This window comes from Falco biarmicus, chromosome Z (assembly GCF_023638135.1).
Source record: "Falco biarmicus isolate bFalBia1 chromosome Z, bFalBia1.pri, whole genome shotgun sequence".
Lineage (NCBI taxonomy): Eukaryota > Metazoa > Chordata > Aves > Falconiformes > Falconidae > Falco > Falco biarmicus.
In genome coordinates, this window is record NC_079311.1 from 40,490,543 (window position 1) to 40,511,908 (window position 21,366).

Genomic DNA, 21,366 nt, shown 5'->3' on the forward strand with positions numbered 1-21,366 from the left:
CCGTGGCGGCTCCCGCGGGCGGCGGGTGGCTCCTCACCCCGCGCGCCCTCCCTGCCGGCCGCTGCCGGAGTCGCCCCGCGGCGGCTGCTGGGGGGCGGGGCGGGCGGCAGAGCCCCCTGCCGGGCAGGCGAGGCGCGGCTGCGGGACGCCGCGGGCAGCGCCCCCACGTCTGAGCTGCGCGCAGCCGCCCGCCCCGCCAGGGGGCGCCCCGCGGCCGCCGCCGGCCCCCGCCGCTCGGGCTGAGGCGGGCCGGGCCGGGCCGGGCCGGGCCGGGCCGGGCCGGAGGGGCGGTGGCCCGGCCGTCGCAGGCTGGGTCCTGCTCGCCGCCGCCACTCATCGCCGTCATGAGCGCCCGGCCGGCCGTGGGTGAGGTGGCGGGCGGCGCCGCGCCCCCGGCGCTGCCCAGGGTGCTCTCAGCCCTCTTCTATGGGACGTGCTCCTTCCTCATCGTGCTGGTCAACAAGGCCCTGCTCAGCGCCTACAGGTGAGGGCCGGCGGCGCGGGTCGGGCCGCAGGCCGCGGCAGGGCGGGCGGTGGGGCCTGTCCCGGCTGCGGGGCGGCCCGGCGGCGGCACCGCTCTCCTCCCGGCCAGAGCAGGTCGCGCCTCGCTCCCGAAACGGAGCGGCCCCGCACCGGCCCGCAGCGCCTCGCACCGCGCCGCCCGTCGGGGCAGCGTTTTCCTCCCCGTCAGCATAACCCCGGGCTGGGCGTGCGGCTCGGGACCCGGGGCCGTCGGCTGGCGCACGGGCACCGGCGCTGCGGTGCCGGGGCTGTCGGGGGATGTGCCGAGGCGCGGGTCGATTTCTCCAGTGTCGGAGCCTGCGTGCGCCCGGTATGTACCGCTGCCGCGACACCCGCCCGCCGGCACAGTCCCTGGCAGGCGCATTTCTGAAGCAGGCAGGCCTTGCCCTCCAACGCCCTTCGCTTCTCCCAGCGCCGAGGCAGGCGTTTTGCTGGTTGCACCGGATCGATCAGACCCTTCGACAAGGCAACGTTTCCCCCAAGTGTTTGTGCCAGGCAATCTTGTTACCTTCCTGCCAATGCCTTTCTTTTCTGAGGCTGCCAAAAATGAAAAGCAAACCTCATAAAACCTCTTAGTCCTAAAAACACTGAAGAGCAATGTCTTTGACTTGATGGGGCGTCCCAGAGGAAACTGTTATCATATAGCTTTGGTGTCACGATTAATATTCTTTACGTAAAAGCTTTGCTCTGGTTATGCTCATTATTTTATATGGTCATATATTGTCATATATATGATATGAGATATAATGTATATATCATGAGGTTATATAGCTCATAATGAACTAGAAACAGAAAAGGGGAAAAAAAAACAAAAGGAAAAAAGTTAAAAAGCAGAACTTGCTCTTATTTTCTAACATTCAGTGCTATTTGAATACATAGCAGCTGTATATAACATCCTCCAGAAAGGACAGATGAGGCAAGTTGAGATTTTGTTTTATAGTGTTTTTTATTGTACAATCTGCAGCTCCAAGTCCCTGGTGTACATCTAGCACATCCGTGAAAGATAATCAAGGATAGCATGGCCATCAGTAAGCCTAAATTTTGTATAAAGAGCTTACAGCATCGCTGGAATGTTAAGGGCTCAGCAAGTAAAAAACGTCTGGTGAAATCTGTGTCACATAGATGAGTGAAGTCTCCATATTTATATGATGTAGCTGTAAAAACAAAGCAAAACAGTAGGTGTCATGTCATAAATGGAAGTCCTGTTTTTTTGGCTCTTTCCACACCCCCAAATATCTCTGTTTCCTGCAATCTCTGTTGCTACTGGCAGCTCCTAACCCTTTCTCTGTGTTACAACTCCAGTGTCCTTACGGCCACCCTGCTGCAGTTCAGTGTTTCTTTCTTTTGCTGACACTATGTTCCCATCCCAGTGGTGCTCATTTGAGATGTACATTTCTCAGCACACCGAGTAGCAGTATGGTAGTTCCTGGTTGCTTGTGTGATAGAGCCACAAACTCAAGGAGCCTTAATAATGTAAAATTACAAAGCTTGTTGAAAATGTGGACTCTCCTGATAGGCATTTGTTAGTGCAGGTGGGCACAGACAGTAAAATGGGGTTTATTTAGTTCCCTGGGTGCAGGTTTGTTTGTGGCAATCCCTGACAGTGCAGTCCAGCAAAATGCTGGGTGACTCCGGGGAGGCAGTAGGTGCTTTCATGTGCAGGGACCTCCTTGACATGTTAAGCCTTTTGGGCAGAGAGGCTGCAGACACTGCTGGTTATGGCACGAAGCAATCATCCATCATAAACAGCTTGAGTTTCAATATGCTTACAGAGAATTAGCAGTTACTGCCGCGCCTTTATTTGTTTTAACTTGATGTGGAGTGGGGGGAAAAAGTGGAGACACTCAGGCTCTTCAGGTGTCCTGCTAAAGCTTCTGCTTTCTTAACATTCAAGTATCCATGCTTTTAGTTAAAGGTAACTGAAGGGGTATGGTAGGAATTTGGCTGTTTTAGCAGAAAATAGACATTTCTACAACATTTACCTAGGTACTTTCTTTTCACAAAAACATTGCGTGTTTGGGCTGTGGAGATAAGCTTCCAAGTTAGGACAAGTGCAAGAGGTTTAACTTACTATATACCATCTCAGGAGATATAGTCTATATGTGAGGCTACTCAAAGAATTATGCGTTGTTTGAGTTCTCCAGGTGTGTTACCTTCACTCACAAATATCCCCAAAACAAGTAGCAATTTAGAATTGATCAACAGCATATATGCTATATTATTTGGATGCAGCTTGTGTTTTGCTGCAGAAATAAAGTATTAGGACTCCAATAAGCATAGCTGTTCTCTTCTGAAAGACAGGCCAATCATCCACATGTCCAGTTGTTGAATTTGGTGCTAAATTTAAACTTTTTTTCCCTATTTTTTTTTCCTTTTCCCTTTCCTCAGTATTAAATGTCTGTTTATGCTTTTCAGCTTCCCATCACCCATGTTTCTAGGAATTGGACAGGTATGTTCACAAGTAAAGCATACTAAATGTACTCATTATTTTTAAGTGAAACTAATGTTAGCATGGAGATAGGGGTGCAAATCTCTGTTATACTGCACTGCTTGTCTTCTTAGATACACTGTAGGGAAAAATAATCTGTTTTAGTGAGATTGAGGAAGTTTTGGCTCAAGTCAAAACTATTTCCTGGGAAAAGTCACATAAAGGATTGGAAATGTTGTGTATTTCTCTTATAGAGTTCAGCGATTATGAGACCTGGCCTTCCAAACTAGCAAGATTTGTTCTGGCAATAGATCCTGTGAGAGTCCTTGAGCATTTGTTGGTTATATGCAGAGATACTGCCCTTATTTGCAGACAAACTGTGTATTTCTTCCTAAATCTCTCCCCCCTTTCCCAGCAGTTTTCCAGTAGGACTACCACACCATTTTGGTTCTTTTTTGCCTTATTTTCCTGTGGGCAATTTGAAATACTACAGCAGGAATATGTTTTTTTTGTTGTTAGTAGGCATCATAGTGAAACCAAAGTTCAAATGTTTGTGTACATGGTCCATAAAGAACATGTGACTCTGCAGGGGGATGGCTGGGAAAGATGGAGCCTTGAAACAAGTGTTGTTTAGGCAAATATATTTAAAAGGGAGGATTTACTTTTGCCAGCCTTACAAACTAAGGGGTAGTGAGGAAGATGTGAAAAGAGGGTACTGCAAGTCTGACATCACTGCTGTTTGGCGCTGAAGAGAGTAAAATGTCTTGTAAAGCCTTTGCTTGTGTGAGAAGAGGAGAGACGGTTTCACACATCCATAATGCGCAGGGAACCATGTATGTTTCAGAGGAAGCCAAAGGCTAGAAAGCACCTAAGACTCAACGGTATTTTCATATTTTGTTGACTGATCCTTCCAGGATTTTCCCAAACACTTTATAAAGCACATATAGTATGGTATAATGCTTTAATCTGCAGAACATGACTCCGCCCCATCCCCTAGATAGTCAATTATTGTATTTTTGAATAAGGAAAATTTCAGCATTTTTTCTCCTTCTTGTAGCCAGCATTAACTCCTACGATGTGTGATTGTGCAGGTAGTGTCGTTCATTCTGTCCATATCTTTATTATTTCTTCTTCAATGTTGTCAACACTGAGGCTGATCAAGGCACAACCACCATTTCACATTACCAAAAAAGCTGTAGGAGTCATTCTGCAGACTAAACAACGCTGTGAGTGAAAATAACCTGGTTATTCTGGAATGGTTTCCTGTTTTATTTTCTCAGCTCCTTTTCAGCATGTATTATTTCGCAGGGTGCCACTAATTTTCTCAAGCTAGTAAAGCATATGTCTATATTGTACTTTTAAATAAACAGCTGGCAAAATGGATAAGAATAAAGTTATTATAGTTTGTTAGTTGCGTGCTGTGTTCTTTGAAAGAAATACATAATACCTAGCATTTGTCAAATACGTATAAAGTTTTTGTTTTTGAAGCAGTTCTTTCATTCATACATTACAATTTTGCTCTTATATGACTTCTTGTTTTTTGTTTTTGTTTAGATGGCAGCCACTATACTTATCTTGTATGTGTCAAAATTAAATAAGATTGTTCACTTCCCCGATTTTGACAAAAGTATACCTGTGAAGGTAAGAATTACATAGGTCCTGATATTACTAAGAAAATGTTACCTCTTATAGTGGCATTCTTTCTTCTGGAGATGAGATATAAAAGAAGAACAGAAAAAAGTTTGTGTTTGTTTGTTGACTGTGATTATTTGTGTCTTTGTTTCATATAATATTGGATTTGATCATTTAAATTTTACTACGATATTCTGGCCTTTTGTTTGCAGAGAAATCTGGTGCCATTCTGTTATGCAGTACAGGGGAAAGGTGCTGCACCTTCATACAGCTGGATGAACTCTTTCAGATTCCTGAAGTGTTTTTCTGAATTTATACAGCTCCCTGTGGGATCAGTGGGAGAGCTGTGTTTAAGAATTTTGATCACAGCGTGAAGGGGGAAGGGCTGCTTGAAAATTTGAATGGGACGTGATAAAACAATAGAAGAAGAATATGTGATAGACCAAAAACCTGAGCAACAGTTGACTCCAAATGTAAGATTTATGTGCCACAGGAGGGGCTAAAATAATGCCCACTGAAAATACTGTGGGTGGGGGCTAGCTGCACGTACAGGCCTTGAGTATGTCTGGTCTAAGGAGGCAGGACAGAGAACATATGGGAGGATCTTTTTTTATCTGAGATTGGGAACTAGAATGTGAAATGGCTACATCAGTGACCCTTGTAAATTTTTGCATCCATGTGCAGTGTTGCTGGAGCTTTACTTTGATGCATAAGCTTGTGTATTTATGTCTTGTTGCAGGGTATTGGTCAGTGTTTTTCCACAGATACAGAGAGTGTTAGCTTTGCTGCAGGGCTCAGATATCGTAGCTGTTCAGGCCAGCATCTTCCCTGCAGCATCTTGTCTTACTGTCAGTATGAGGTTTACTATGAATGTCTCCAGCCATTGGTGAATGCTGTTTATTTTTAATGCATGTTGAAATCATTGGCATTTCTGTATGTAAAAAAATCTCGTAAGAATATCTATAGCATTGATCATGAAATGGAAAAATCCTAATCTATTCCAGAATATGAAAGAAGGCTTCCCAGTGGTAGTTTTGAGAGTTCCACATGTAAACAACTTGTTGAGATCTGGCGAAGCTTTTTCCCTCCGCCTCCCCCAGGCCCACTATGCTCCGTTTCTGCTGTGGCCTTCACTGTAACTTTGGTACAAAGGCATAAAAAAAAGTACAGCACCCATTTTCCTTGTCATCATAATGTCTATCCTTTGGAAGACTTTCCTGGATATGCTGGGAGCAGTCAGCACTGCAGCATCCAGCACTTGCGTATTGCTTGTAGTGCTGGATTTGACTAGTCCCAGTGAATCAGCTGGATTGCTCATTGTTGATTTCTTTATGTTTTAAAGCACCCTTTGACCAGCTTCTTATCCTTTTGACAACTTTTGCTTTCATTGACACTAAGTTTATCATTGCTTTTCACTTCTGGACTGGTTTATGTTTAGTGCTTTCAGCTAGAGTTCTGAAGTAGCAAAGTGCATATTTTAATGACGAAGCTTTGGAGTTCTTGACCCTTTTAAAGTAAATGTGTCACTGATCTTTGATGTTGTGCTGAATGTTGTATTTTTTGCTTTACAATTGACTAAATTCAGAAGAAAGACAATATAATGTTAGCTCTTTTTTCACCCTGTGAATGAAATAAAATTTTCTAAATGAAAATCTGTGGAAGAGATAGTGCATTACAAAATTTTTGCGAACTTACATAGACAGGCTGAATATTATTAACTTACACTTCTGTTTACTTTATAGTCCTGTTTACTGCTACTGTTACTTTCACTTAAAAGTTAACTAGTTAACTTTAATTACATTTTACTGCACTTTTTCCTCTCTCTCTGCTGTAAAAGGAATGCAGAATTTTTAACACAGGTAAAATGCAGTCCACTTCTCTGTATGCTTTTCCAGTGCACCATGCTTTAAGAGGACATAGCCTCCAACGAAGAGTGACTCCTGAAGCATGTGTAGGCACTACAGCAGCTATTACACATTAGGATAGAAGATCTGTTTTGTCTTTCTGCCATTTCAGCTCTCCTGAAGTGATGGTGAATGGGACTAGATGTACACACCACCTCTGTCTCCATTGATTACTTTGATTGGTTTCAATCTTCTGCAGCTTTTCTGTGGTGGAGGTTTAACAGCTTTGAGCTGCAGATGAATATGTTGTAGGGATGACTTGTACCTTTTCTGAAGGCTCTGAAGTTCTGTTGTTTTTTCTTTGTATTGTGTTAGGGCCCTTGTGTTTCTGTGCGAGTCAGTTTCATTATGGTAGAAGCTGGAAAAGGTAAAGTTTCATTTACACCTAAATACTTACCTTTCCTTTCTAGTATCTTGCATAGTGTAATTTGTCAGGCAGATCCGAAACAGTGTCTCTTCGAGGCATACTCTAATGTATTGGAGTACCTAGAGAAGCACAGCATACTTAACAGTTTATTCATTCTTTTATTCCACCTGTTCTCTTGCTTATTCAGCTACTGTTATTAATACTACTTTTATAGCTAATATCCAAATGTTAGAATGGGTATTAATCTGAGGATTGTAGTCACTGAAATAAAACTAATTGACATTTACTCTAAATGGAGCCTGAGTCTCCTTAGAGGTAGATTTCAAGCCTTTAATGAAATAGTGAAAGTGTGGTGAATGGTCACATGAATGAGAGCTGCAGATCAGTTTGCGGCCCAGTTACATTTTTTTCCTTAAAAAAAGAATTCTTTCTTCCTGAAAGTACATCTGATATTACAGTTCTCAAATTCTATCAAGTGTTTCAACAGTGTTTCAAAGTATAATAATCTGAGTTGTGCTTTTAATTTTATCACAGTTGTTTCCTCTGCCTCTGATTTATGTTGGAAACCACATAAGTGGATTATCAAGTACCAGCAAACTCAGGTATAGTAAATGGAATTTATAAGTAGACTGTTTGGATTTTACCCTTTTACTTTGTGGGGGTAAAAAATAAACACTGAAGAAGAGCATTGCATAGGGGATTAAATGTGTCTGTCTGTCTCTCTAGGCCCCTGACACTGTTACAAAATTCTTACACAAACATTTGATCTGTTTACAAGCTGTCTGCTTCTTTTAAGGTAGGCTTAGCCAGGCCTGTACTGATAGAAACTGTGTGATAATGAAGGTGCTTTCACTTTCCCCTCACACCCAAGCATCCAACTTGTCCTAGGTAGCCTAACCAGAGAGTCTGAAAGCTGTAAGACATTTTTGAAGGAGGAAGAGCAAGGGAAAAATTTGTACCATGATGTCGGTGCAGGTTATTTTAGGCATCACCAAGAGGTGGAAAAAACTACTGTGTAGTGGGGTAGTGACAGTGGCCTAGCCCTGCTGAGCAGCAAAAGCAGGTTGTGGGGAGACTGCTGAAGGGCTTGCTAGCTTCCATATGCCTGTAAGCATAGATCCATGACAGTTGCTTCCATGCTAGTGCTAAAAAGGTGTAAGTTACATAGAGGACCTGCTGTAACGGATTGAATGACCAGATTTTCTGTGGAAGAGGAGTGCAGAAGCGTGATGGCTGCACCAAGACTGCAGAATACAGCACACCCATTGCGTTGGTTTCTTGTATGTTATTACAGGCTCCTGAGGATTTGGTAGTAATCTAAATCAAAATGGAGAATTTTTCAGGTTTTCAGCATTTTGAAATAGATGCTGGGAGAGGAAATGTATTACTTTAAATGCATTTACATTTATTTTTGTTTATAGAATTAATTTTCTCTGACTAACAGCATTAGATGCCTGATTCTGCAACTCTTTGTTATATGCATTCAGAAGTTGCCGCACTGCAGTGACTGCTCAGGCAGACATAAGGACTTTGGCAGTACTGTCCTTAGTAGCACTTCAGCCATTGTGAATATGGACATAGTTTCAATCCTGTGAAAGTCTGAATCATGGATTCTTCTTTCCCATTTCCCTAACTGTAATTTTACCATAAAAAGTTTAATAGGTTATTTTAAACGTAAGTGCACCATCTCCTCCTGCTATGGCTGACATATACATATCTCATCTAGGTTTACTATTAATAAATTTTTTTTATAACAGAAAAGTAAGAATGACTGCAGTGTTTCTACCATTAATGTTTTGTTAGATTGTGTTTTGTTACATTATGTGACATTTGTTTCATTACGGAATTTTCCACCTTGTTTGGGTTGTGTCTGAGGTGTAGATGGTCCTATGCATAACTTCAGAGTGTTTGTTTTAAAGTGATTAAACTCTTACAGGATTTATATAATTTATTAATGCAGTTGCTAATACTTATCTGAAACAGATGATTCACATGGTCATGCTGTCAGATTTACAAAGTGTGAGATGCAGGTGTTTTCTCAAATTAATTAAAAGTGTTTCCAACTGCATTAATTTTTGTAGACCAACTATATGTTGTTCAAAAGTAGCTGTTTCTTTGTAGTTGAAGCTGATCCCACCTTTCAAATTTCTTGTACTTGCTCTGATTTTTTCTTGTGGATTTATTCTACTTTTTTTAAAGTACAGCTTGTTTATTAAGCATGTTTGCTTTGCTTTGTATTTTATTTTTGTTATATGTTTTTGGAGACAGGTTTATTGCATGTCCTCCCCCCCCCATGTATTACTTTGCATTAATATAATTACCCCATTACATTACAACTCAATGTACTAAATTCATATAATGCATGTACTGAACCCATACCCTGTATAACCGGGTTTACAATAGAAATAATTTTTACTTACTCGGCCCATGAATTCTACAGTAAGAATTATTTCATAGGGGCTATGCTAGGTAGAAAACGGCTTTTATATTCCATTTCACTGATGCAGAGGGACCTTTTAGAAAGTAGCCAGTTGCATTGTTGCACAAACTGGCAAATCTTGTTATTTTTCAATGATTTGGTTATCTAACCTGCCTCTAGTGTCAGATTGACATTTTATTTTATATGCCAAGTGGCTGGGAATTTGTTTGGGTTGCTTGTTGCTGGACTAATGGTTTCATCATCTGGTTAGAAAATTAGATAAGAATTAGAACATAAAAACGCTGTTAATCTGATGCAATGTTTGGATTTATTTTTTTTTTTGACAGTTTGCCGATGTTTACAGTGCTCAGGAAGTTTACCATTCCACTTACTTTACTGCTGGAAATCATCATACTTGGGTGATCCTTTTTTTGTGTTTTTTTTTTTTTTCATTTAAGATACCTTTATTTTAGATCGTATCAAATGGATTACTTGTGGCATCTCGTCAGAATATTGAATGAGTGATTTTTACTGACAAGTAGAGAAAAGCAAAGAAAGTGGGTTTATGCAACTTTTTTTGAAGACATAGATGCACGTATTTTAGTGAGTACAGGAAAAAATTTTCAGCTTGTTTTCATTTACAGAGCTCATTCTCTTAACTGTTGCACAAGGATCAGGTAAGCAGAGCACAGTTCAGGCACTTCCAGCAGTTATGGTTTGTGTCTTGTCTTGAAGGCCCCTAAGCTGTCCTTCAGACAGATCCTTATGTCACAAAACAGTGATGATAGTACAGCAGTCTGCTTATGTAGAGTAGCTTTCTGGCCCAAGTCTAAAAACATACCAGTTTAATGAAGCAAAACACCTAATCACATGCTGTTAGATAAGAAACTCCTTAATTATAGGTACCACCATTATTTTTAATGAGAAGTTAAGAATTGCACTAGTTTCAGTTAAACTGACTTGGAAGAACAGGAATATAAATGTATCATACTTTGTCACCACCATAGTCCTATCTGAATGGCTTGTGCTTGGTTAAGGTGAAGTCACAAGGGGAAAAGCAGTCTGCTGAAGCTGAACCTAGGCAACATTGAGTGACTGCCAGGGGAAAAGCTTTTCAAAAAGCCCCCAAGAAGACTGTCATCTCCTTTTGGCTGAAGCAGCAGTTGATCTATGTGATTCATATTTGGAGATGCTCTGGGATTCTTTTCCAGTTGTAGGTTCACACAGGGAAAGGAGAACTTGCTGTCTTCTCCTGTTGGCCTGAGGACTCCTGCAAGTGAGGAAAATGTGAGTCAGTGAGGCCGTTATCAGTTCTCAGCTGGACTACAGTAATGTGGTGTTGTAAGTGCAAGCAGCATCTTCAGCTAAGGGAAGCTGAAGAGCAGAATGCTGTATTCTTACAGACTGCTGCAGTATTTCCTCAGGGCTGACGATGAAAGGACTCCAGAGAGTCTATGCTGGCTTACCTCAGGATTTGAAAAGCAGTCAAAGTTTGGGCTATTACTGTAGGAAGTCCATATGATCAAAGCCTAATATATCTAAAGACTGCATACAGCTTTGTTGTTGGGACAGTGGTCCACAGCTGTGCTTCTTTGACACACAGGATTTCTCCAAGAGCATTGTACTTTTTTTTTTTTTTTTTTTTTCCCTAATGGATCGTTTCTTACAGGCCAGCATAGAGCTGGGGCCTAGCCTGAGAGAATGAGTAGGGGACATTGTAAGTATGGTGCAAAAAGAAGCACTTAAGACATTTATAAATAATGTAATACAGTTATAAGAAGCAGAATAGTTTTACACTACCCTTTTCCCTGCTCTGTGGCAGTGCTGATGTGGATGTAGTAAAGAATTATCATAAGCTTCCATGCTTTCCCCTTCAAGTACAAGGTTTTAGTTCGACTGCAAAATAAGTGTCTATTTAAAAAATAGCTCAGATAGTGCAGATAGTGTGCTGTACAGCATCTTACCCAAGAAAAGTGAGATGAAAAATTGCATGAGAGATGTGTAGTGATTTTCCTTTATTGGATTACTGGAAGACACTGAAATATGTAAATTATGAATAGCAATACACAGTAAATTACAGTTTGTTCCAGTGCTATTACTTTAAGCCTTTAACCTTCACTTTCAGAATTATCTAGTAGTAGAATGCTCACAATGCTTTTTCAATCTCTGTTCTCCAGGCCAAAGTCTGACAGCGTGGCATGCGATCGATCACATTGCTTCTGTAAGATTATCAAGACTGTGCCCTCCTGTTAAATGTTCTGTGATTACTAATTACTTTGGAACTTTTCAGGCAAACAGCCATTTAATCTCCTCTTCAAATAATGAGTATGTGAACTGTCTAATTTTTGCCTACAGGAAACGATACCCACTGAGTATTATAGTCAGCGTATTTGCCATCATTCTCGGGGCTTTCATAGCAGCTGGGTAAGGTTTTTGTTTGTTACATGTTGAAGTCATGTTAGGAGAGGAGGGAAAACAGGAGGATTTTTTCCTTGTTAAGTGCCAAGTAAACCTAAGTTGAGATCAGTTACTCTGGATTAAGTTGATTTGGAAAATCTGTCTAGTGACATCATGGGGAGGTGCAGGAATACAAAGGCAAAAATTTAACTCCAGCTGGAAGTATGGGTGCTTCTTTTTTTCCCTCTAGGTTTTCCATGTTTGCAGGATCATAAATGAAGCAAGTTAAAACTGTGTGAGGAATGCTGCTTTTATTTCATAGTGTCAGTGTATTTTAATAATCTTATAAAAACACATTCTTGGTCTGGATAGAAAGAGTGATGTTTTGGTTGTCAAATATTGTTTTGAGTTAGGCAGTGTCTATTTTTTCATCACTTTGTACAAGTTCAAAAGGGAGAAGGGAGATTAAGCTCACAAAGCACTTGTATGCTAGTCTCCTCTCTTTTCTTTCTGTTTGAATATTCCTTTATTTAAGTGGAAATGTAATGTTATTTTTTGTTTCTTGGCTTTGTTAGGTAAAAAGGTAAATAATTTCCATGTGATGTGACTTGGATAGAGCCATGTCCTATTAAATGAATTACCCTATATCCATGAGGTATGTCAAAACATACCTCTAGTCAAAACAGAAAGGATGACAGTATGTCTGGTCTGACTGTAAAGAACAAGTAGTCAGATTTTATTCCCTAGTTACTTTTTCTGTTAAAAGAAATAGATTAGTATACTCAGTAATAATTGGACAGGTTGTCAGGATTGAGACAGATGGAATCTTTCTCAGAACGAAAACTGAACATTTCCTGCCACTTCCTTACTGAGTACTGGGAACGCTCCAATGACTCATTTGTGATGGTCCTGTGACTGGAGAAATGTGAAGTACTTTGACTTACAAAGAAGGCTTAAAGCAAAACCTGTGACTTGCTGGAGTTCTCACGATTTGCATTTCCTCATCTGTCTATGATATTTCTCTACGTAAACAAGGTAATGCAGTGCATTTTATGCTTTTTGCTTATTTACAATATAATAATTCTTCCCCAGGTCTGATCTGTCTTTTAATCTGGAGGGCTACACCTTTGTATTGCTAAATGATATCTTCACAGCGGCAAATGGAGTTTACACAAAGCAGAAAATTGATCCAAAGGTAATTGTGGGATGATGAGGTTGAATTTAGCTTTATGATGATATGGTTAACAGCGGGTTCTTATTATGTGACTTTATGAACATACAGTTATGAACTAATAAATTCTTTCATTTGCTTTCTATTTTTGTGGATATGTGCATCCTTAATACAAAACAGCCTGGGAAAAACTTACTAGTATCTCAGGCCAAGCATGGATAAGCAGTGTATTTTATTTTCTCCCAGGTCTTTTAAACAGAGTTTGTAGTGGCTTTAAAACATTGCTTTTGCCTAATAAAATAAAATAAATCCAGACCAAAAGCAAATTGTTTACCTGTACACTTGATACATATATCTAAGAAAGATGAGTTTTTGACTAGAAACACAGTTAAAGTGAGGTTTATGTAAAATAAACTTGTGGGTGTGAGCAGAGACCAGTCCAGTTTGAGTCAGTAACCACAACTAGTGATATGCAAGTGTACACCAAACCCCAGTATGCCAAAGAATTAGGAAGTACCTTGATACATTACACTTTACGTAAACATTGAGCAGACTGTTCTTCAAATACGGTGTCATGAAAACGTACCAAGTCATAGCAAAGAGCAGTCCTGGAGATGCTAGATAGAGGTTTTGTCACTAACTTTTGTGGTACAGTCTGTACGGAGGAAATATATATCTTTGGAGTCACATGAAATGCATTATAAGCAGCACTTAACAGCTCCACAGTTTTCTGCAAAATACCGTGTTTCATTTTAAAGCAAGAGATAAGCTGGAGAGATTTGCTAAGTAGTGTGGCTGAATCTAGAGGAAGGGAAGGCTGTTTTTTCATTCCCCTAATCTTCTGCCTTTGTGTCAAGCAAGTTAACCAACAAGATATACGGCATCCCTCAAGTTGCTTGAAGTTACATCAGTTACCAGTAATTATAGATGCTCCATTTAGGAGTTAGACTCCATTAACTTTCCTGTTACGCTGACCCCAGGGAGCCACCCTGCCCTGTGCTTTTGTGGATGATTTGCCGTAGATGGAATGGGTAATCCCTTGGTCTAGCAGAGTCATATGTGCAGTCTAACACAAAGCAGTCTGGACCAGTGCCTTGGGAAGTTTCTGACTAGCTGCTGTTGTGTAGAAGCTGTCCAAGGTATAGCAGAGTAGTAATAGTCTGCTGAGCTTACAGACAAAGTGACTGAAGTGGAAACTCAGCTCAGTACTAAACACTGAATCCAGCGACAGCAAGCTTGTATTTTAAATTGAAACGTATTATGTTTTGTCTGCTCATTGACAACAATGTCAGAAGGATTGCCGGTGTAATATTTAGTATCTTGCTCCCAAATGGCTTGTAGTTCCAAGCACTGTGTTTTATTTTTTACAGGAGTTGGGAAAATACGGTGTCCTTTTCTATAATGCTTGCTTCATGGTGGTTCCAACAGTTATTATTAGCTTTTCTACTGGAGACTTTCAGCAGGTAAGCAGCAATATTGCGTATCTCAGACTGATAATGTAATTTTATTCATTTTTTCTGTGTGTGTGTGTGTGTGTTGGTTTGTTTTTTGAAGAGGTAATTCTACACCCATGTTAGTGGCTAGTATTTGAAACTCGTGACCTGGACTTGCCCTTCACAGGTAAGAACTTCTAATGATTCACTCTAAGGAGAAGCTGAATTTGTGTGATAGCCTTTATATGAACCTTTGTTTAAGAACTGATGTATGACTGGGAGCTCTCAGCCAGAGCAATTGGTTGGGAATCCAGCTGCACTGTGTGATTTGCCACATGCTCTAAAACGAGATTGCAAATACCAAAACCAGACAATTTCCAGTCTTTCTCTCATTCTGATGCACAGAACAGATTCCTGTTTAGTCTCAGTCTAGCTTAGTAACTTACATTTTACATTCTTACAGAACGACAGCATGACTCCGTAGCTAATCATAACTCGGTATAATACCATAGGCAGTGTGTCCTGGTGCGTAAAGTATCAGACCAGGAGATATGTGTTTTTCAGGCTCTATCATAGACTTGCTGAGTTGCCCTTTTCTTACCAGTAAAGTGAGTCTAGACACTCATATTCCTTTTTAGAAACGTTTTGAGTTTTGCCACTGAAAATTGTTACAGAGCTTGGGGGTGTCATAAATCATTCCAGTGTCCTCTGTTGTATGTTACTGTGCCCTGAACTCACGTGATTTTGTCATTGTGTTCTTAGAAGTCTGCTTTAAGTGGAAAAATTGTCATTTCCTGAAAATGATGGATTTACATCTGCTTTGAATATGAATTCGCTTTTTGTAACATCAGTTCAGCATGACCTGGTGCCAGTTCAGAAAAATGCAGCTGATGCCCTTCTTGACAGACATAGTGGGGGCCAAGTTTGTATGGCTGTAAGGTTTCAACTACTTTCCCAGCAGGCAGGGCTGGAGGCATTTTGGGAGGTCTGAACAGGGAAGTTTACCTTGTTGCTAGGTTTATTCCCTGGGAAAAATAGCGTGTTGTGTACACATGTTGATTTGGCACAAACAATTTAATGCTTAATTACCTGGTGAGTATAAATAAATACCAGAGAAAAGCACAGTGCCTGTTGTGCATATGAATTGGCTTGGTCACTTGATATTGAAAGTCCCATTAAATGACATGGATAACTAGCATCAATGTGATGCCCAGAGATTAAATCACAGAAAAAAGCGAGTAAATGGAAAAATACTGATGAAAAGCAACAAATCATTATAGGTAACACCTGTATTTAGTAGATTTTCAGGCCATAGAAGTTGGCTTGCTTTTACCCTAGCAGTGCTTTTTGCCTTGATCTAGACAATGCACAGCATGTATCTTTTGCCAGTCAAAATATCAGTACCATGTCTATGTGATAATGGCTTCTGCTCCTCTTGCTGGTTCTGGTATGTAGCTACCATGTCTCTGGTATGTAGCTACCATGTCTTGTAGTGACTGCAGTTTGTGAGTGTCCCAGTTCACTTCTCCTTCACCAGCTGGCTGGCTGGGAGGACAGGAAAGTGCAATGCAGTGGAAGAGAAAGGAAGCCCCAGAATGTCTCTCTGTAATACTTTGTGGTTTGTTGTTGAACACCAACACTATTCTAGCAGGGAAGAGCTGCCCGAGATCCCTCTAATATATTACCTCAGGGGGTGGAGGCTTAGTTAGCCACAGCTCAGCATGAACTAACAGCCTTTATCCTGTTTCTCACAGATGTGTTCAGCTTTTGCTGTGTTTTGTGCTGATACAGGTGACTTTAAACTAACCAGATTAATATGAGGCATATCCTGGAGTTACTAGAGATGGAGAAGAATCTGTGACAGGTTTCTTAGTGACTGTTGTGTGGCACTGTGTGTTTGCTGCTCGTCACTAAGGAGCAGACTTCAAAGTGATGTTTTAGCTTTTTCATTGACTGTCATTGATGAGAGACCTTAGTAATGCTTATTTAATCTACTTTTGAGCTCAAAAATGCAGGCTTGGACCTGGAAAGCAGTTAGTGAATGAATCTATAGTATGAAATAGATTTCAAGGAGATTATTTGCTTTTTCTCTCTGTCTCATATCAATACTATTTATTATATAATATTAATCACAGTATTGGTATCTGTATTTTATTTATAGTCATTGCTTGCAGTGTGTAGTTTTATATCTGCACTGCTATGCTATACATATTACAAGAATGTGTTTAGTTATCATCTGTGCTGTCATCCTGTTGTCTCTGAAGTTAAATGCATCGAACTGTTTCCAGTCGTAATATAATGTTTCATAATTATAGCATGAATCAAATGTATAGTGTGATTTTGCACATTTTCATATTAATTACATTTTATGTGTGTGTACAGTTGGTTATATAGCACGTAATTCTGGCCTTTTTTTTTTTTTAATAGGTGACACATTTCCAACACTGGACAAATTTTTTATTTGTCTTTCAATTTATTCTTTCCTGCTTGTTGGGGTAAGGACACATGACAATCATGTAAGACATTTTAATGACAGTGTTTCAAATTGCAAATCACAGATATAAGACACACTAATAAGTTATGTTAAAATTAAAAGACAATTTATTGTTCCCCCAAGCTTCTGTCTTGTCTGTTAATTATTTCTAATAGTGTAAATAACTGTTTCAGTACTGTCTGTGTTGTTGATCTCACGTACGGTGGTCAACATGACATTTATCTTTTTGCTTTCTGTACTGAGTATCTCTGCTGGCTGGCTGTTCTGACTACCTAACTTCTTTGCAGTTAATAGAATGTAAGCCCTTCAGTACAGGAACTGTTTCAGTGAGTTTGTTCTTTAGAGTACCTGGAAAAGTATGGAAGACTCAGAAGTAATGAAGTAATGCTTTGTTCCTGTTGAAATTGCAGAGTCAAAGGAAGAATGGAAAAATTAGCTGGATCTTGTTCTGCTCTTTTACACATCACAAAACAAGGGGTGAAAGTAACTTCAAATACTGACGTGTAAGAAGCACAGAGAATAGGGATGACTCTGCTAGAGCTCAAGCAGCACATTTTAACATGTATTTTGAGTACTCTGTATCTGCACGTCATTAACCTAAAATACAGATCACAGAATCTTTTTTTTTTAGGGTTTAGAACAGGTGGGATCAAAGATGCCAGCAAAATACTGATCCAGAAAATGTTGAACATTTCAAAGCATTGCTAAACTTCTGAGCTCCCTGAGAGGAAGTTATATAATTTTCTCCTTTATTTAGGTTTCTCTTGATGTATTCTACTGTCCTATGCAGTCATTACAATTCTGCACTCACAACGACAGTGGTTGGTGCCATCAAGGTGAGTTATGGAGGCAGAAGAGGGAGATGAGAATGCTCAAGTAGACAGGGAAAAGCACTGACTCTGCAGTGACCCTGATTATGCTTTGAGCTGGAAACTCAAAATGAGGGCTAATACTGGGACACTGCTTGTGCCAAACAAGGTCACACCACAAAGTGATGTGTGGTTTGTTCTCTTCCATTGAAGCTCAGGTGTAAGTTAGAAAGCCATGTGAGTATTGAGGGTTGGGGTTTTTTCCTACAAGAGAAACTTGAACCACTTTGATTAAAAGATGTATGTTTAACCACATTGCATCAGGTACTGTCACCTGCTTCTGTTCTTTACTAGTTTACTGTAAGTTAGTCAAGGTGGGCTGGTGTAAATCCATTGCAAACTGAAACAGACTAACCTACTTTCACTCTGGGCTGAACTCATGTCTTTGCAAATACATAGGGCATTCATAGATACAGAGTAATGCCTAAGCTGTCTTAAAGAGTGTATTGCTCTATGGTCAACTGCTTCAGCCTCTGTGACAACTTTTATTCTAGCTGAATGGACTATTTCATTTTGGTTTTTGTAAATTCTGGTCTGTTTGATCAACACCAAAATATGCATGTCTTAAAAACTGGACTTGATGTCCTTACAGTCTGTTTTCTCTAACCCAGTTTAATTTAAAATCAGTACAACTTCCTTTGTCTTGATGAGGCCAGCATGTCTGAGTTGGGAATATCACTGACTGCCCAAGTAACTTTTTGTAAGCCAGTTTGGAGAGAAGCATGGAGCTGTAAGCTGTAAGAAGAGTTGTAGTAAAAGATAAAACTTGTGCAGTTGTGGGCCAAACAACTATCAGAATCCAAACTAGCTTAGGCCAGGAATAACAATCCTCAAGGTGCTCTCTTGCATGGGTGACTAAGGAAAACAATACCTCCAGCACAGCAAAATCTGCAAAAGGAAGGTGGTACTTCTCTTCCTACAGTTGGGTTTTTTTTTGAAAGCTGGCAAGATTAGCGTAGTAGTTTTCATTCTGTGGCCCTGAAAGCATTCTTATAAATTTTATATGTCTGTATCAAACCATTAAGATAGAGCAAAACTATTTCTATTTTCTAAGCAGTAATAGTCTTTGAGACATTTCAAACAGCTTTAAAGTTGAGAAGCACTTTATGATGCAGTAGTTACCAGTAGAAACTGGTAGAAATGATGTCATTGTTCAGGCTAGCTGCTAAAACATTTGAAACCATCAACTGCTGGTAAAATGATCACAGAGTTCTATAGCTTTCCTTCTGTCTATAGGGGACAATTTTCCCAAAACTTGATGGGGGCAGGGTGAGAGGTAGAATCTTTAAACTGTGCCTGCCTTGAACTTGAGCCAAGTGCTTTCAGTGCATGTTTAGCTGGCAAAGTAAAGAGGTAACCCTTTTAAAGCAATAAAAAAGAGCTTTTATTGTAACTTTAAAGCATACTTTCTTATGCTTGAGAACCCAAAACCTGCTTTAAAGAAATGGGATTTGAAAGGAGCCTTCCAAAAATTAAAAGGAAGTACATTTTCAGAAGGTGGCCGTAGCTTCATTTTGCCTAATATCAAATAGCTGATTTTCTTTATTTTCTTTTTAGTCCTCAGAAAGTCACTCTCAGTGCTTTGCATGCATTTAGATAACATACTGATGTTGTTATTTTATGTGACTGTTACATTACACATAAGGTTGACATCCCATTAAACTAATTTAAATGCCAATTTAGAGTAGCCAACAAGAGAGTAGCTATTTCCCTAGAAAAGTAAATTAATTTATATAATTTATATTCTTGGAGATGAAAACTGAGTTCAATAAATGCATGGCTTTTGTTTCCTTTTCAGAATATATCCGTTGCTTACATTGGAATGTTGATTGGTGGAGATTACATATTCTCCGTGTTAAACTTTATAGGACTAAATATTTGGTGAGTGGAACTTCAATAGCCTCTATTTGTTAAACTTGTTAAAAAGTTCTCCATGAGATACAGTTTTGTTTTGTTTGTTTTGGCCCATTTGAGTGATGCAGTTTTGAAACTTACTGGCCTGAGGAGGCATTGCCTCAGGTTGTAAAGTTCATTACAATTAGTTATATCTTTTCATGTCTGTTTTCAAGTATTTAATCTTACTGTGGTAGGATCTTAACTATGGAAACATGCCTGCAGTTTTACTATGTGGGATTGAGTTCATTCTTTTTTTATAAGCAGCAGTTTGGAGCTGTGAGGCTTCCAAGTAAAAGCCAAGTGGTGTGGGAAGTGAGAACACTGAATGAGTTGTGCCTATTGAATATGAGTTATAGCTTGTGAGTTGTTACTTTTTGTGCTTGGGTGAACTGTTACATCTGTTTGTATGAATCTGTTGGAGCAACTGGTAATTTATCTTTGTCTGCTCAGGGCTAGTTTCTCAGAAAGCGTGCATGGCTCTGAGGCACTCCTAGTTTATGCTATCTGGTATTCTGTAAACCTTTGGAAGGGAAGGTACATACCTATAAAAAGGTGTATACAGCATCAGGTATCTCTGACACCTCTGCTTATTCTCTTTTCTTCAGTATGGCAGGAGGACTGAGATACTCGTTTTTAACCTTAAGAGGAAACAGCAAGCCTATGCAACCTGGGGATGAAGAGAATGCACTTCCTGAGGCAAAGAGTTAACCAAAATGCCTGCCTTGAAGGAGACTGAAGATACAAGTTTAGCATCACTGAGGACTTAAATAAGTATATGCTGGAAAATATTTGGAACAAGAAGAAAAATCTACCTCAATTGCCACAGATATGCACACAGTTCATTGGTTCAGAAATATTCTTGCACACCATGTTTTTTACATGTGGACAAGTTTAATTTTAGCTTTTTTTTACACCACAAGCTGATTTATAGGAAGGAATGCCATGAACAAATCTCAAATTGTAAAATTCTTCATTTACCTGTACTTTGGTGCTATTTGTACTTAACAAGATCTGTGAGTTCTGTTTCAGTGTCTGCTGGTACTCTCTGAGGCAAAACTCCCTGTAAAGATCATGAGGCTTGATTCACCATTGCCTTATGCCATGTGCAATCTTTGATACCAGTGAAAAGGTGGAAGATGCTAGTGATTCAGAATGATTTCACATATGCATTTGCTCTTGTATAAGTGATGTAGAATGTATAGGGCAAAGAGGAGATGTACCCTCAGATTGTTCCCTGTGTAAGTGTTGACTAAAGAATTCAGGATATCACCTAGTCTGTTCAGAGTACATTGCATAGACATTCTCTCTCCCTTTTTTCCTCATCCTAAATAACATCATGGTGTTCTGCTTGTGTATGAGCCAGTACCGAACAGGTGATTAGGAGAGATAACAAAGGTAAATCTATTTTTGTTTAGGTACATTCATCTTTTTACATCACAGTCCTCTGATGTTTTGTCTGTAACTGTCTTGATGCTGCAGAGAAGTGATGCTACTATGTACGAACTACAAAAGGGGAAACTGATGTATGAAAGAGTAACGTCTGTTTAAATGAGGAGAAAGGCTCAGTGTCATGTTGTCTTACATATGTAGTGAAAGCTTATCTGGTACTAGTTTATGCTTAAAATTCAGATCAAGGAATCAACAAATTCAGTGGGTTGCTACACTGGGCAAGGCTGGTCCAGTGGTTAAAAAAAAAAGCCTAGAATTTGGTGGTCTGGGTTATCATCTGGGACAATAATGGCACTGCTCTGTATCTTTATTTCTTTGTCTGAAAATATAGTTGATAATGCTTACCTGTGTCTCTGAGGATCTTTGAAAACATGGTAGAAGCATT

General features: G+C 39.9%; 1 protein-coding gene across 4 annotated transcripts; it reads left to right on the forward strand.

Moving 5' to 3' along the window:
- The first annotated feature begins 211 nt into the window (after positions 1–211).
- On the forward strand, positions 212–21,325 carry SLC35D2 (solute carrier family 35 member D2). Of its 4 annotated transcripts, XM_056324668.1 has the most exons (12): positions 213–484; positions 2,938–2,971; positions 4,505–4,591; positions 7,388–7,455; positions 9,620–9,691; positions 11,628–11,696; positions 12,762–12,864; positions 14,211–14,303; positions 16,701–16,768; positions 17,525–17,603; positions 19,435–19,517; positions 20,138–21,325. In XM_056324668.1, the coding sequence occupies exons 1-12, from the start codon at positions 345–347 to the stop codon at positions 20,238–20,240; spliced, it is 999 nt and encodes a 332-aa protein (XP_056180643.1). In that variant the 5' UTR covers positions 213–344; the 3' UTR covers positions 20,241–21,325. The 4 variants fall into 4 exon arrangements, with proteins under 4 accessions (XP_056180645.1, XP_056180643.1, XP_056180646.1 ...); XM_056324670.1 differs by lacking the exon at positions 9,620–9,691 and having other exon boundaries at positions 212–484; XM_056324671.1 differs by lacking the exon at positions 2,938–2,971 and having other exon boundaries at positions 347–484.
- The last annotated feature ends 41 nt before the right edge of the window (positions 21,326–21,366 follow it).

Bases quoted from the DNA above. Each gene is read 5' to 3' on its own strand.
- SLC35D2 (XM_056324668.1), top strand. From the start codon at position 345: ATGAGCGCCCGGCCGGCCGTGGGTGAGGTGGCGGGCGGCGCCGCGCCC. The intron at 14,304-16,700 runs GTAAGCAGCAAT...TTTTTTTAATAG, and splicing joins CTACTGGAGACTTTCAGCAG to GTGACACATTTCCAACACTG. The intron at 17,604-19,434 runs GTGAGTTATGGA...TTTCCTTTTCAG, and splicing joins CAGTGGTTGGTGCCATCAAG to AATATATCCGTTGCTTACAT.